At 43.5% G+C, this 12,869-nt stretch overlaps 1 protein-coding gene across 2 annotated transcripts; it reads right to left on the bottom strand.

Annotated features, from left to right (window-relative positions):
* Window positions 1-4,356: 4,356 nt before the first annotated feature.
* bhlhe41 (basic helix-loop-helix family, member e41) lies at window positions 4,357-8,308 on the bottom strand. Of its 2 annotated transcripts, none has more exons than XM_078553655.1 (5): window positions 7,927-8,308; window positions 7,760-7,818; window positions 7,387-7,494; window positions 6,949-7,060; window positions 4,357-6,475 (listed from the first exon to the last, which is right to left on the bottom strand). In XM_078553655.1, exons 2-5 carry the CDS (start codon window positions 7,805-7,807, stop codon window positions 5,616-5,618), a joined length of 1,128 nt encoding a protein of 375 aa, XP_078409781.1. In that variant the 5' UTR covers window positions 7,808-7,818; window positions 7,927-8,308; the 3' UTR covers window positions 4,357-5,615. The 2 variants fall into 2 exon arrangements, with proteins under 2 accessions (XP_078409781.1, XP_078409780.1); XM_078553654.1 differs by having other exon boundaries at window positions 7,760-7,823; window positions 7,927-8,307.
* Window positions 8,309-12,869: the final 4,561 nt, after the last annotated feature.

The raw sequence follows: 12,869 nt of genomic DNA on the forward strand, positions 1-12,869 counted from the left end.
ATGATGCCACCACCAAACGCATCTTCCCCTCACCTCCCTTGTCGGCATTCCATAGGGGCCATTCCCTCCAGGATACCCTGGTCCACTCCTCCATCACCCCTATCACCTCATCCCCTTCCCACGACACCTTCCCATGCAATCGCAGAAGGTGCAACACTTGCCCCTTTACCTCCTCCCTCCTCACTGTCCAAGGGCCCAAACACTCCTTTCAGATGAAGCAGCATTTCACTTAAACTTCCGTCAATTTAGTCTACTGCATCCGATGCTCCCAATGTGGTCTCCTCTACATTGGAGAGACCAAATGCAGACTTGGTGACCGCTTTGTGGAACACCTTCGGTCTGTCCTTAAGCATGACCCAGACCTCCCTGTCGCTTGCCATTTCAACACACCACCCTGCTCTCATGCCCACATGTCCGTTCTTGGCCTGCTGCAATGTTCCAGTGAAGCTCAGCGCAAACTGGAGGAACAGCATCTCCTCTTCTGATTAGGCATTTTACGGCCTTCTGGACTTAACATTGAGTTCAACAACTTCAGATCATGAACTCTCTCCTCCATCCTCACCCTCTTTTTTATCCCTTTTTCAATATTCATTTTTATTTTGCATTATTTTTTATCCACTTATTTTTATTTATTTTCATTTTTATTAATTTATTCATTGTTTTATCCCCACCTTTTATCCTATTTTTGATCTTTTTTCCCACCACCGTCCCCTCCCCCCACCCCACCCCCACAAGGGCCATCTGCCACTTGTTCATGTTGCTCTTTCCAGAGTGCTTACCCTTGTCCTGTTATTATCACATTCTGCTTTCTGACCTTAATGCCACCATCAGCACCTCCTTTAGCCCTCACCACTACCATTAATACCCCCTTTGTCCTTTTGTTCATGACATCTTTGTCAATCTCTCCTTTGCCTCCACCTATCACTGGCCTTCTATCCAGCTTCACCTGCTCCACCCCCCTTTAGCAGTATAAATTTCATCACATTTTTACTTCTCTTTAGCTCTGAAGAAGAGTCATACGGACTCGGAACGTTGATTCTATTTTTCTCTCCACAGATGCTATCAGACCTGCTGAGTATTTCAGCATTTTCTGTTTTTGTTTCAGATTTCCAGCATCCGCAGTATTTTGTTTTTATCCTTCTAGACTGGCACAGACACATGATGGGCCAAATGGCCTCTTGTTGTGTTGTACATTTTTCAATGAAACGTGTCTTATTGTGATATATGGCACAAATAGTGGGGCGGAATCTGAAAAGCTAGCAACATTAAAAGCCAGGACACACACATATATATATATATATATATATAAAACACTGGCTTCAGGGCTTGAGAGCTTCCCAGTGGCATCAACAGGAGCGGCGCCAGTGTTGCCACTTTCTGGATACAAGGCTGCAGCCAATCAGGCTGCTCCTAACCTGGCTGGCCCGACGTGACCCGAGCCCACGTGCGGCCGCTGCCGCGTGACCAGAGTTGCGGAGCCTATGCAAATGAGGCTGCAGCGCGTCTCCGCCCCCTTTCCCGGGGAGTCACGTGCTCAGCAACAAGCCCCTGGAGCTGCAGGCTTGGATCTGTGCACATTAGACTCGGACAAGGCTGGCACAGCTCAGTCCTCCTGTTGTCTCACCTCAGCATAATTCTGCTGTTGGTCGATGCAAAAAGGCTTATACTCCAGCCAGCTCCATTTGTGCAGAATGTTTTTTTAAAAAGACTCTTGATTAACCCTTTGCTCCATCAAAAAGACAAACCAGCTTTCTTTTAAAATTGTAATTCATTGCTTCCACACACAACAGCAATTGATCAGCAATTGATCTTCCTTTGGCAGACTGTGAGGGAAATAAGAGTGGCACTCCATGGGTACAATGAAAAATATCAAAGGGCAGAGAAAACTGCATCTTTCTGGCTTCTTAATAGCCAGGCTGTACCTCACAGTCTCATGACGGAGTTCCATATGGAATCAGAATGTACCAACGCAGAAACAGGCCACATACATGCTTACAGCAAATCTGTAACTCTCCCACACAAAAAAAACTGTTGAGGCTTTTTCAAAACTATGACTTTTAGGTTAACTAAATTAAGATACAGATCACCCATGGTCTAATAGCAGAACAGTAGCTGAATGGTCTCTTCCTATTCCTATGTTTCACTAGACCCCTCAATTCTTTGGCAGTCTTTCTCTTCATCTGTTATTGACTTAATCCCACATCCCCGCCGTTTCCCCACACTCTTTGAGAAAAGAATTCACTTTCCAAAAATTAATTAACACTGATTCAAAACTTGGTATTGCTTTCAATTTGTTTGTCATTTTCCTCAATTGGTGTTATCATATGGTCCTGACAAACAGTGGAAACAATCATCACTTTATCAATAACCCTTCATAATCTTGATGAGCTCAATCAGGTCATCATTTAACCTCCCAATCTCGTTTGAAAAATAGCCCTAACTTTTTCTCAGCTGAATCTGTGACTGTAACCCCTGATTTGTGGACTTTTGTCAATGAAGTCCCACACAGTTCATTTAAATGATAAATGTAAATGTAATCTGTTAGATTTTCAAGTATGGTGCTCTTATTTGTTCCAGGATCCACTCCCTTTTCACCTCACTGGTGTGATGGAGGCAGTCCAATGAATCTTGTTTCACTCATCCCATTCTCTCTCTCTCCACTTCTGCCTCTTTTTGTCAACTTTTCTGTTTCTTTACAATGTCTCTCTGGACTGTTCAACTCCAACCCATATAAGCAGCAATGTGTTGAGGTGCACAACCATCTTATTCAGAGATTTGTTTCGGGAAATAGCTAAAATCAGTTACAATTAGATTTTTCGATTTATTGTAACATGTGTGCCTGTGTGCAGCATACTGCAATAATCAACAGTATATCCATTCATAGTAACTATTTGCTTGATTTCTGTTTGAATGGGGGAACACTGGTTGTATTTTGGTAAATAGTACGCCCTGTTTTGGAATTCAGCTTTAGTTTAGCAGAAACACTTAAGCTTGCATCTTAATACATTCCCATGGCAGCAAGTCATACAGCAACTGTTGTCTTAAGTTCCCAGGAAAATCATATACGAAGTTTGAATGGTTCTGGCGCAGAGACCGGTATTTCAATCCAACATGAAAATGTTTTGCTATGGGACAAGAGTCCAATTACAGAAATATTTACATAGATGATGCAAAAACTAGTCAGGTGAAACAAACACTCCCCATTGAAAACACACTGCAAACAAATGCAACGTTTGATTTTGCAAGTCCAAGCCACAACATGCATTTTCCATAATTGGTATAGGATGATCACCTCTGAACTAATCTGATACACTCAAGATCCCCGTCTATAGTTCCCAGCCTCTCGTGTGACCTTTAAGAGAGGTAAAAGGTCATTTCATTACCACAGGAAACATAAACGTAAAACTTAAATCCGAAGCAGGGCTTTATAGTTAGTGAGCTCTCAGTTATGCCTCGATTTTAAAATCCTCATCCTTGTTTTGAATCCCTTCTTGTCCTTGCCCCTCCCGATCTCTGTAATCTCCTCCAGCCCCACAATCCTCCAGGTATCTGTTTTTCTACGGTTCAGGCCTCCTGTGCTTCACAGGTTTTAATTACTCCGCCTCTGGTGGCTATGCTTTCTTCTGCTGAGGCCCTAAGCTCTGCAATTCCTTCCCTAAACTATTCCACCTCTCTTTCCTCCTTCAAGACATTCCTTTAAACCTACTTCTTTGACTGAGCTTTCAGTCATCTATTCTAATATCCCATGTGGTTAGGTGTCAGATTTTGTCTTATAAATGCTCCTGTGAAGCACTATAGGCTGTTTCATCCCATTAATTACATATATAAATACAAGTTGTTGGCAATGTAACATATGTGTAAATTAAAGACATAAAGTTTGTATTTTATATTTCTTAGACCTTTTCTGCACTTAATATCATCCAAAGCCAACTGCAAAATGCTTTATTAGTATGACATTCAATATGGAGCCTGCACCTCTTATTAATGATACATTTGGTGACTGGCTTTATTCACTTTAGTGGCGTCAGACTTAACTGTGTGTGTCCCATGTGTTTAGTGTATTGTTGACTTCTAAATTTCAAAAGATGTAGCATAGGGTGTTGACCAATTACACACCGCTGGACTTTTCATTACCCCCTTGCTCTTTAATTCGTTTTAAACTCTTAGATTTTTCCATTGTATTTAATGGTAAAACTGCCCCTATTGGCAGACAATGAAAACCTTTAGCTGGAAACTGTAATATATTATGTTAAATACATTCCAGGTATGTATGACTGTAAAATCACAAGTAATTTCATAGTCTGAACAAAGAAAAGCACATTTTCAAACAGCTGTACTGGGAATCAATCACTCATGTTTTGTTTTAAATGCAGACAGTATTTATTTTAATAACTTAAGACTGCATAAGCATAAAGCACTAACAAGAAGTGCAAACATTATTGAACAATTCTTCATAAAATTCATTTTGCTGAAAACATAAAATATTCAGTGGTTATCATGTATTATCCCCCTACAAAAATAGCATATCAGACGAGATTCATGATTATTCACAAACTATTTACAGTACACAAAACAAAAGCCACTTTAGGCAATATATATATTTCACAATATTTTAGAACGCAGCGCGTCAGGCATACAGCAGCAGTAATGTAACCAGGATGAATACGAGTGCTGGCTCATGCTCAGGCAGGGATGTGTCTCAGCTGTTACATAACACTTCACAGCATCACCAAACCAGCTGCCTTGGCAACAACTAAAAATAGGTTTCACTGAGGCCACCGTCGCCTCAGTCTGGGTGATTAGGCTCTCAACTGTGACTTTCAATTGTCAGTCAGAGTGCGGAGAGAGGGATGGGGGAAAGAAATATTATTAATGCAACCAGCGACTTTCATCTCTGAAGAAGGCCACAAGAGTTAATACATAAATCAAAGCAGGGCTTCAGGACTGCCATGAACTCGTGGGGGCAAGGCATTTCTCTCCCCAAAATCCACATTTATTTAACTCAAAAAAGGTGCAAAGATTCAAATAGTTTATATTATCTACCCATCCCAGATCTCTCCTCTCCTCATTTTGTGCTCCTGTTTTAAACCACTGGTACAGGCACATACAGGGCACGCAATTTGCTTTTTTTTCCCCTTTAAATAGACCTTTAGTTAGGCTGTCCTGAAAAATACTTAATTGATGCTGCCACCAACCTCAACTTACACTCATGCTAATTCGTGGTGTTTGAGAAAAAAATGAAAGCAGGTGATTTTTTTCCCAGCGCTTTTAAGTATGGTTGTTAACATGAGCATTGGAGGGAGGGAGGAGGTTCATCTGCAAAAAGATTGCCAAAGAATTACTCAGCATATTCACAGGTTTACATCCCAATTCTAAGAGTACCTTAGCAGGATCTACTTTGACTTGATCTTTGTCCATCTTCTAAACAAAGGAGGTCACCAAGTTATGAACCCTCAAAATTGTGTTCTGTGGGGGCATTTAATTTTGGAATTTGGTCCTCACTTCCTTCCATCTCTAGGACTCAATGTGAGAGAAATGTCTAGTTCCATATTTTAATGTGAGTGGGGAGGGAATTAGAGGTGGGGGAGGGGCGGGTCAAAACATGGATGACCATTTTAGGACATGTTGTTTGGTGACTGTAGCGGTTCCCGAGCTGGGCTCGAAGCTCGCTCTGCTCTGAGGGGTCCAGTTGGCTCTGACTCGGACGAACGGGGCCCAAGCACTGGGCCTGACCCCGGGGATGGGTTCTGGCTGAGTAGCCTATCAGATGCCAGCGCCGAGATGCCGTGCAGGGCCGGAATGCCAGGGTAAAGGAGTGGGATGGGAGCCGGGTACCAGCATTTCTCCAGGTTGGTCTTGTCCAGGAAGGGCATGTACGGAGCAGCTGCTGAGGGGGCAATGAAGTAAAAGGGTAGACAGAAAGGGGGTTGCTGGCCAAGGGTGGGCATTGTGCCAATCCCCATCATCGAGTGCAGAGTGGGGTCATGGCCAGCCTCAGAGCTGGTCATGTGACTGGCCAGATCAACTTTGACCCTTTTGGCCGGCGGATCATCAGGCTCCTGTTTAATTTTATAAGTCCGGCTCTCGTGGCCATCTCCTGGGTTGAACTCCTTCTCGCTTTTTCCCTCGCATCTCTCCCCATCCCCTCCGTATCCGCTGTCGGTGTCCGTGTCACTCCCGTTGTGCTCTGCCGCCTGCGTCCTCTGGATGACCGGGACGCAGTTGTCGCCAGAACGGCTGTGCTCTGCCACCTGGGCACCGGCCTGCCCTTCACCCGAAGTCTGTGTCTCCCCGTCGGCTCGGAGCTGCGTGGCGGCTTGGTGCAAGTGGCCAATCAGCTGGGCACAGCGCTGCTCCCTGGGGGTCCAGCTTTCAAACCTGGTCAGGTGTTGCAGCACCTCCCGGGCGCACGTTTGAAACCCCGAGTGGAAGGCGTCCAGATCAGACTGCACAGTCCCTTTCAGGGCACAGTCACCTTAAAAACAAACGCAAAACAAACACCACCAATGAAGGAATACAAACTGCACTGTGTAGCAATTCACAACTGGTAGATCCCGACCCTGTGAAACATTCGAACAACTCGGCTACAACAGCACTGAACAAAAAAAATCTGCTCAGGGAGAGATGTCAAACCAAGGATCTGCCTACGCTCTCAGGTGGTCGTAAAGAATCCCACAACTGAAGGAGCAGGAAAGTTGTCTCCAACCTCCTAGCCGGTATTTCACCCTCCATCCCAGCCCTGAAACAGGTTATCTGCTCATCATCACATTACTGTTTCTCGGAGTTTGCTGCGCGTAAATTGGTTGACCTTTCTCCCACGTTACAACAGTGACTTACACTCCTAAAGCACTCCTGACGGTTACGAAGGCACTTTGGGATCCCCTGAGGTCATGAAAGGCGCTACGTAAGTGAAAGCTCTTTCTGCTTAAGTACCGTACTGTCACTTACCATTTTGCAAAGCAAGTATCTTCTGATGCTGTTGTTCCGTTAAAGTAGTTAAAGCCTTTAAGTGTTTCAACGTTAATTCTAGCACCACAGCTTTTTCCAGGTGTCCCAATGTCTTGGGTGGGGGTGGGAGGGGGGGAGGGGGAAGAGACGAAGGAATAATTTTATTTTTGTAACTGACTTCTCCAATTATAATTAAAACACAGTTAAAGCTCCAATAAAGTTATCAATAATATTGCAATCTGTTAATGTTTGCAGTAAGTATATCTATTTTTAAAACGATTATGCTCCTCATGGATACAATGTTAAGCCTTGAACTGCACAGATAGGAATTAAAGCACACAGGCGGCAAATGTTAATGTGACTGTCCGTGTCTTGGGGAGTAAGATCATCATGTATTTCCATTATTACATTAATAAAGGACGGAGGTCAGTACCTTACCGTCAGTTTCAGATGCTCGGGCAGCAGGTCCTTAAGCTGTGAAATGCATTCGTTAATCCTATCACGTCTTTTCTTCTCTATCAGCCTGTGCGGTAGTTTATAGGCTTCCTGAAAAACGTGAAGTCGAGATGCGCCGCAGAAAATATCAATCCCCATAAAAAAGATGAAAGCAGTGTCGTTGTTATACATTATACCCATTGCATTTCAAGGTGTGTCACTGGCGTACCAGGGCCACTTTGGCATTAAAATAGATTTTAAAAGTTAAACGCGCAATGTTAAATAATGCGGTAATAGAAAGCAGATCATAACTTTGGGGAGAGCCAAGAATTAGCATCACGCCTCGAGTTAATGAAACTACTGCACAGCCCCTCACCTTGCTGTCGTCTCGTTTCATTCCCCGCTTCGACTTGCACACGTACATCGAATGATATTCTACACTTTAAAATAAAAGGAACACAGTAAGTTCAAATATTACTGTCAACCCACACATGGGATTTAGAATCGATCAGTGCAAGAGATGTTATGCAAAAAAAAACTCACCCAATAAAGTCTGCGTTTTCTAATAACTTACGTTCTGTTAAGCAAGCAGAGGCTTGCAGGAGAGGTATATCGTCCTGCATTATTTATGTCTGGAGGGGTGTGAGGATTGCAAAGTACAGTTACTGTCCCTCCAGAAGTGATTGACAGCCCCTTGTGCACAGCTAGAAGCCCCCGGGAAGGATGCAGAGCCCTGAAGGCAGAGGGGTTGCAGCCTGCTCTCTCTCTCTATCTCACTCTGTCTATCTCTCTCTCTCTCTCTCTCTGCATTCACTCTCTGCGTTGCTGACTCGGAGGGACCAGCAGTTTTTGTCACCAAAAGCGCAGGCGCACCGGGGAGCCCGGAGCAGCTCCCCTCACTCACGTGCGGCATCAAACACCAACCCAAATCCAACCCCCCTCCCACCACCCCCCCCCCCCCCTTAAAAGGAGCAGGAGGTTGGAGGAAAACTGCAAACCTCCCGTTACATAACGCTGGCAGTCTGCACTCCTATCTCTGGCACTCCGCCCCCGTCACTGTGCTGCTTCCTGCACTGTGTCTGAATGCAGCTTCTCCCTCCCCTGTTCCTGAAATGGTGCTGACCAGGAACCAGTGCTGCTGAGGGGAGAGCTCTGCTGAGACCTGGAGGCTTTCCTCGCAGCTGGGAAAGTTTTGTCCTCGCTTTTTGCAAGAAGTGCACTCTCGTTTCCCCTCCTCACATTCAGCTTAACATTTACAATCGAGGATGTTGCATGCCGGAGCTTAGTTTCAATTTTATTCTTCACTCAAATAATGTAGAGCCATCAATTGTAGTTACTAACGGGCCTGCCTTGGCATGGACGTGCACCACAGTCAGGGATCAGCTTGTGCAGGCTGCTTGCCGACCGGGCGACCTGTCTGTTCCCCTTCAGCCGTGGTACCTCACTCCTGCAAGCACCCTTCACCAGCAAAACACAAGGCTAACAATGTGATGGAGAGTCGGATGTTTATCCCCCGTTCCTCTCCCCACTACAAGCACATATAAAGAGCCCCTTTAACCTCCTCACATAACTCCTGTTTAATTCCATATGACTGGAATGCCATACAGTATCAGTGCAACACAGCATCCCTGCTCAGACCTGTCTACAGTTCAGCAGGATCTGCATTAGTTACATTTTGTTGTTCCCCCCAGCCCACGCACATTGAAATAGCCACGGAACCAGACACGGGGGGGATTGAGTTTCAGGGCGCGTGGCTGGATTCTGGTCTCGGTGAAGTGTCCGTGGAGCCCAGCATGTTCCCCATAGCGCACACGCTGCATTTGTTATTTTATCTCAGAACGTGTCCCAAAAGGATGTTCTCACATTCCACGCCCGATTTACACAATCAAATCCTGTTATTTCATTTAAAATGTGACGTCCGATAAGTATTATTCTGCATATGTTATCATGGGAGCGATGCAGTGCAGTTCATATCTGTTTAAAAATGTAATTGGAATTGCAGTTTGTCACAGTGTCACCCTGCTGCGTTCAATGCCGATGGAAGCTCCCTTTGAGAAGAAAAGTAGATTTTGTAAATATATTTATTGCTTCCTCGACCATGTCGTTGTCACGTTGACAGTGTGCAACAGTTGTGGCTGAACTGCAGGCTCATCATTCAGGAATACTTGGCTGTGGCGAGAATGGCGCGTTCTGGGCATGTGTGATAAATGGTTTAGACTAACTAAACCGTTTCCAGCGCGCCTCATACGGGAGTTGGCTAAGAAATGTGATGAGATGTGTAAACATCAACGTCCCGAGAATCCGGCAAATTCAAAGTCAAATCGTTGGTTTTCAACTCCCGATTAAAGCTTCAAAAATAGCCAGAATTTCCAGAACTGCAATTTAGTGAATTTGCTTTGAAGTTTGCCCTTAGTCTCTTCTACAGTGTTTCCTTCTTAAATATTTTAACGTATATGGTATATAAAATAATATAATCAGCTACAGAAAAGGCCATTTAAAGATAAATCCAAACACAATGATAGGATTTGATGTTTGGTGCCAGTTATCTCAGCTTTTCATCATATTTATTACTGATTTGGATGAAAGAATTAGAGAGTTCTATATCCAAGTTTGCAGATGACTCCAAGTTGGGAGACACAGTAAGTTGTGTCGGGATGTTACAAAGGGACATAGACAGATTAAGCGAATGGGCAAAACTATTGCAGATGGAGTTCAGTTTTGGGGAAATGCAAGGTCACCCATCTTGGATCCGAGAAAGATAAATTGGGATATTTCCTTAACGGTGAGAGAGTAAGAGCTGTGGAGGAGCCCCTGTGTTGTGGCATGTGTAACCCTGGTTATTTGTTTTAAATATTGTCTTTATAATGTCACCAATTAAGTATCGATGTTTTAACAGCCCCATTACTTTTAGTTTTTCTCTATTTAGAAGACATATTGCACTTTCACATGCTGTATTCTGATGACTAAGGAGCGTCAGTGTAATGCAGTGTCAGGTCCAGCTCTCGCATTCAAGGGCACTAAAGCTAAGGTGGGTGTGAGACCTCCCCCACAGAGACCACTACTCACTGTTTCCAATTTTGTATCAGTTATTGCAAAACTTCAAACAGATGCAAGGCTGCGTTTTTCGAGAAGTTTGTATGGACTAATTTCTTAAACATAGGAACAAGCCGATACGCCTACTGCCAACAGTCCCCTAGCAGTGTGTGTATGTGTGTGTTTGTGGGGTAGAGGTGGTGTTTGGGGAGGGAGGATAGAGTTATGCACATGTGCAGAACTGTGGTTGCGACATTTGGTGATGGTCAGACTGAAGTCATCTGCAGTATAATTCTGGTCTGCCTACTGGGCTCACAGCTGACTGATACCAATCTAGACTATTTACTAGTGGCCTGAGGTTACATTCTTACTACACCAAATAATGTGTTTGGGATTACTTTAACATGTGATATTTTTCTTGTGTAGTTTTTACATATTAAAGTTTTCATCATTATTTCTAAACAGTTTAACTCATATCGTTTATTATGGAGATTTTCGTTTACAATGTGTTCTTCGTTATATCTCTTCTTTAGCAGGTCAGAGTCCAAGCAGAAAGATGCAAACATGATTAATTTGTCTTCTCAATTATTACCTCAGCAGAGACAGTAGATGAAAGAGTAATTGTACTGCTCCTGTCTGTGCTCAGTTGAGTGTGGCAGTTCCTACTGCAAGTTAGTGATTCAGGTACACCAAGGCTGAACACAGGTGTCCACATAAAAAGGAAATGCTAAGTTTAGAGAGAATACAGCTTTCTTAAAGCCTTGGGCATTTCCCCCTTATTCATTCGTCAATAATCTGCACCTGTGTAGCACTTGTAACATAGAAAATGTCCAAATGTGGTTCACAGAGGGTAAGGGAATGAATACTAAGCAGCAGAGGGAGAGATTAGGAGGGCTACCTGAACATATGTTCAAAAAGAAAGTGGAAGGGGAAGTGAAGAGGCAGAGGAAGATGTGAAGAGGTAGGTAGGTTTGGAGTTAGGAGTCAAATTACAATCAAAATGTCCAGCCCTCAGGTTACACCTTGAGCACTGTGTCCAGCCTGGTGGGTGAAACACAAAGGAGATAATCAATGGAGAGCATTCTGGAGAAGATCCATGAGGCTGATCCCTAAATACAAGGGATTTGAGTTATGCGGAAAGGTTAGAGTGCTGAGGGAGTGCTGCAGTGTTGGAGATGCTGCTTTTCAAGTGTACACAAGATTGTGTGAAGAAAGTAAGTGCAGAATATTATTTTAAATTGCATTGTAAGAGTAAGAAATGGAGCCAGTGGTTCAAACTAGTGAAAGAGAACAAGAGGTTCTTCTTCAAACATAGAGTAAGCAATGGTGAGAATAAACTTCCAGAGGGATTAGTGGGTTGGATGTATTCCTCGAGGTTTCATCAGATGACCTTCTGTCAAACAACATTTTTCCTCTTTGCAATATTTTTAAAACTAATAATGTAAAATGTTTAAAGAAAATGAAAAAAAAAACAAACAAAACACTTCTTTAAAAAGTATCTCCATGATTTTTCTTCTGGATTATTTTCAGCAGTTCCCAGGAGATTAACCTTTAATTTCTGGAACATCGGCGACCCAACTTGTTGGGACCAAATTCCTGAAGTCATTTAAGGAGATATTAGGTGTAGCAAGGTGGCAGAGGGATGAACTGAAATTGGACAAATGGGTTTTGTTATGCATCATGAGCGATGGGAGCATGGAGCCTGAAGACTCTGCCACCAGTGATGGACAAAGAAAGGAGGGAGGTGCACAACAGGGCAGAGTCAAAGGACTGTAGGATTTGGAGAAGAAACAAGGCTGGAGGAAGTTGCAGAGGGGTGTTGAGATATTTGGATAGGGGCATGAGAATTTGAAGTTTAACATGCTGGAGGACAGAGAGCTAATATAGATCAGCGAGGACAAAAGAGATGAGTTAGGAAGACTTTGTGAGGGCCAAGATAAAAATATCTGGTTTTGCTCCTATATAATCTTAGCCATTTTCAACAGTCATCCATCTATGTTGCAGATGTACATCTCTCTCTCTCTCTCACTCTCTTCAGGTACCATGCCCTAAGAGGGTGTTGGCAACCAGGGACCTCCATGTCAATCCTGCTCTGAAGGCGTGGATCTTCTTCATACATCGTCCAGTTTGCGAGGCTCTTTAAAACAGTGTCCATCGATATTTGCATATACAGGGTTAAATAATGAAGGGTCAAGAGTCAAAGCCAAAAGAAATTTGTGCTAGCATGGTGATAAGACCTTAGACTTAAGTTACCCCAGGGGAAACTAAACAATTATTAGGCTAAGCCATGTCACAAAACAATGGCCCCATGCATCATAAAGATGCAGGTATATCCATTTCTGAATTTCATGAGTTAATATTTGAAATCTATCTGGCTATTAGGTAAAGGGTGTCTCTGTTGGTGGAACTCACTTCAAAGATATTGAAACAGGCAAACTAAAATAAACTGTAGC

The sequence above is a fragment of the Cetorhinus maximus genome, chromosome 12, assembly GCF_964194155.1.
Source record: "Cetorhinus maximus chromosome 12, sCetMax3.hap1.1, whole genome shotgun sequence".
Taxonomy (NCBI): Eukaryota; Metazoa; Chordata; class Chondrichthyes; order Lamniformes; family Cetorhinidae; genus Cetorhinus; species Cetorhinus maximus.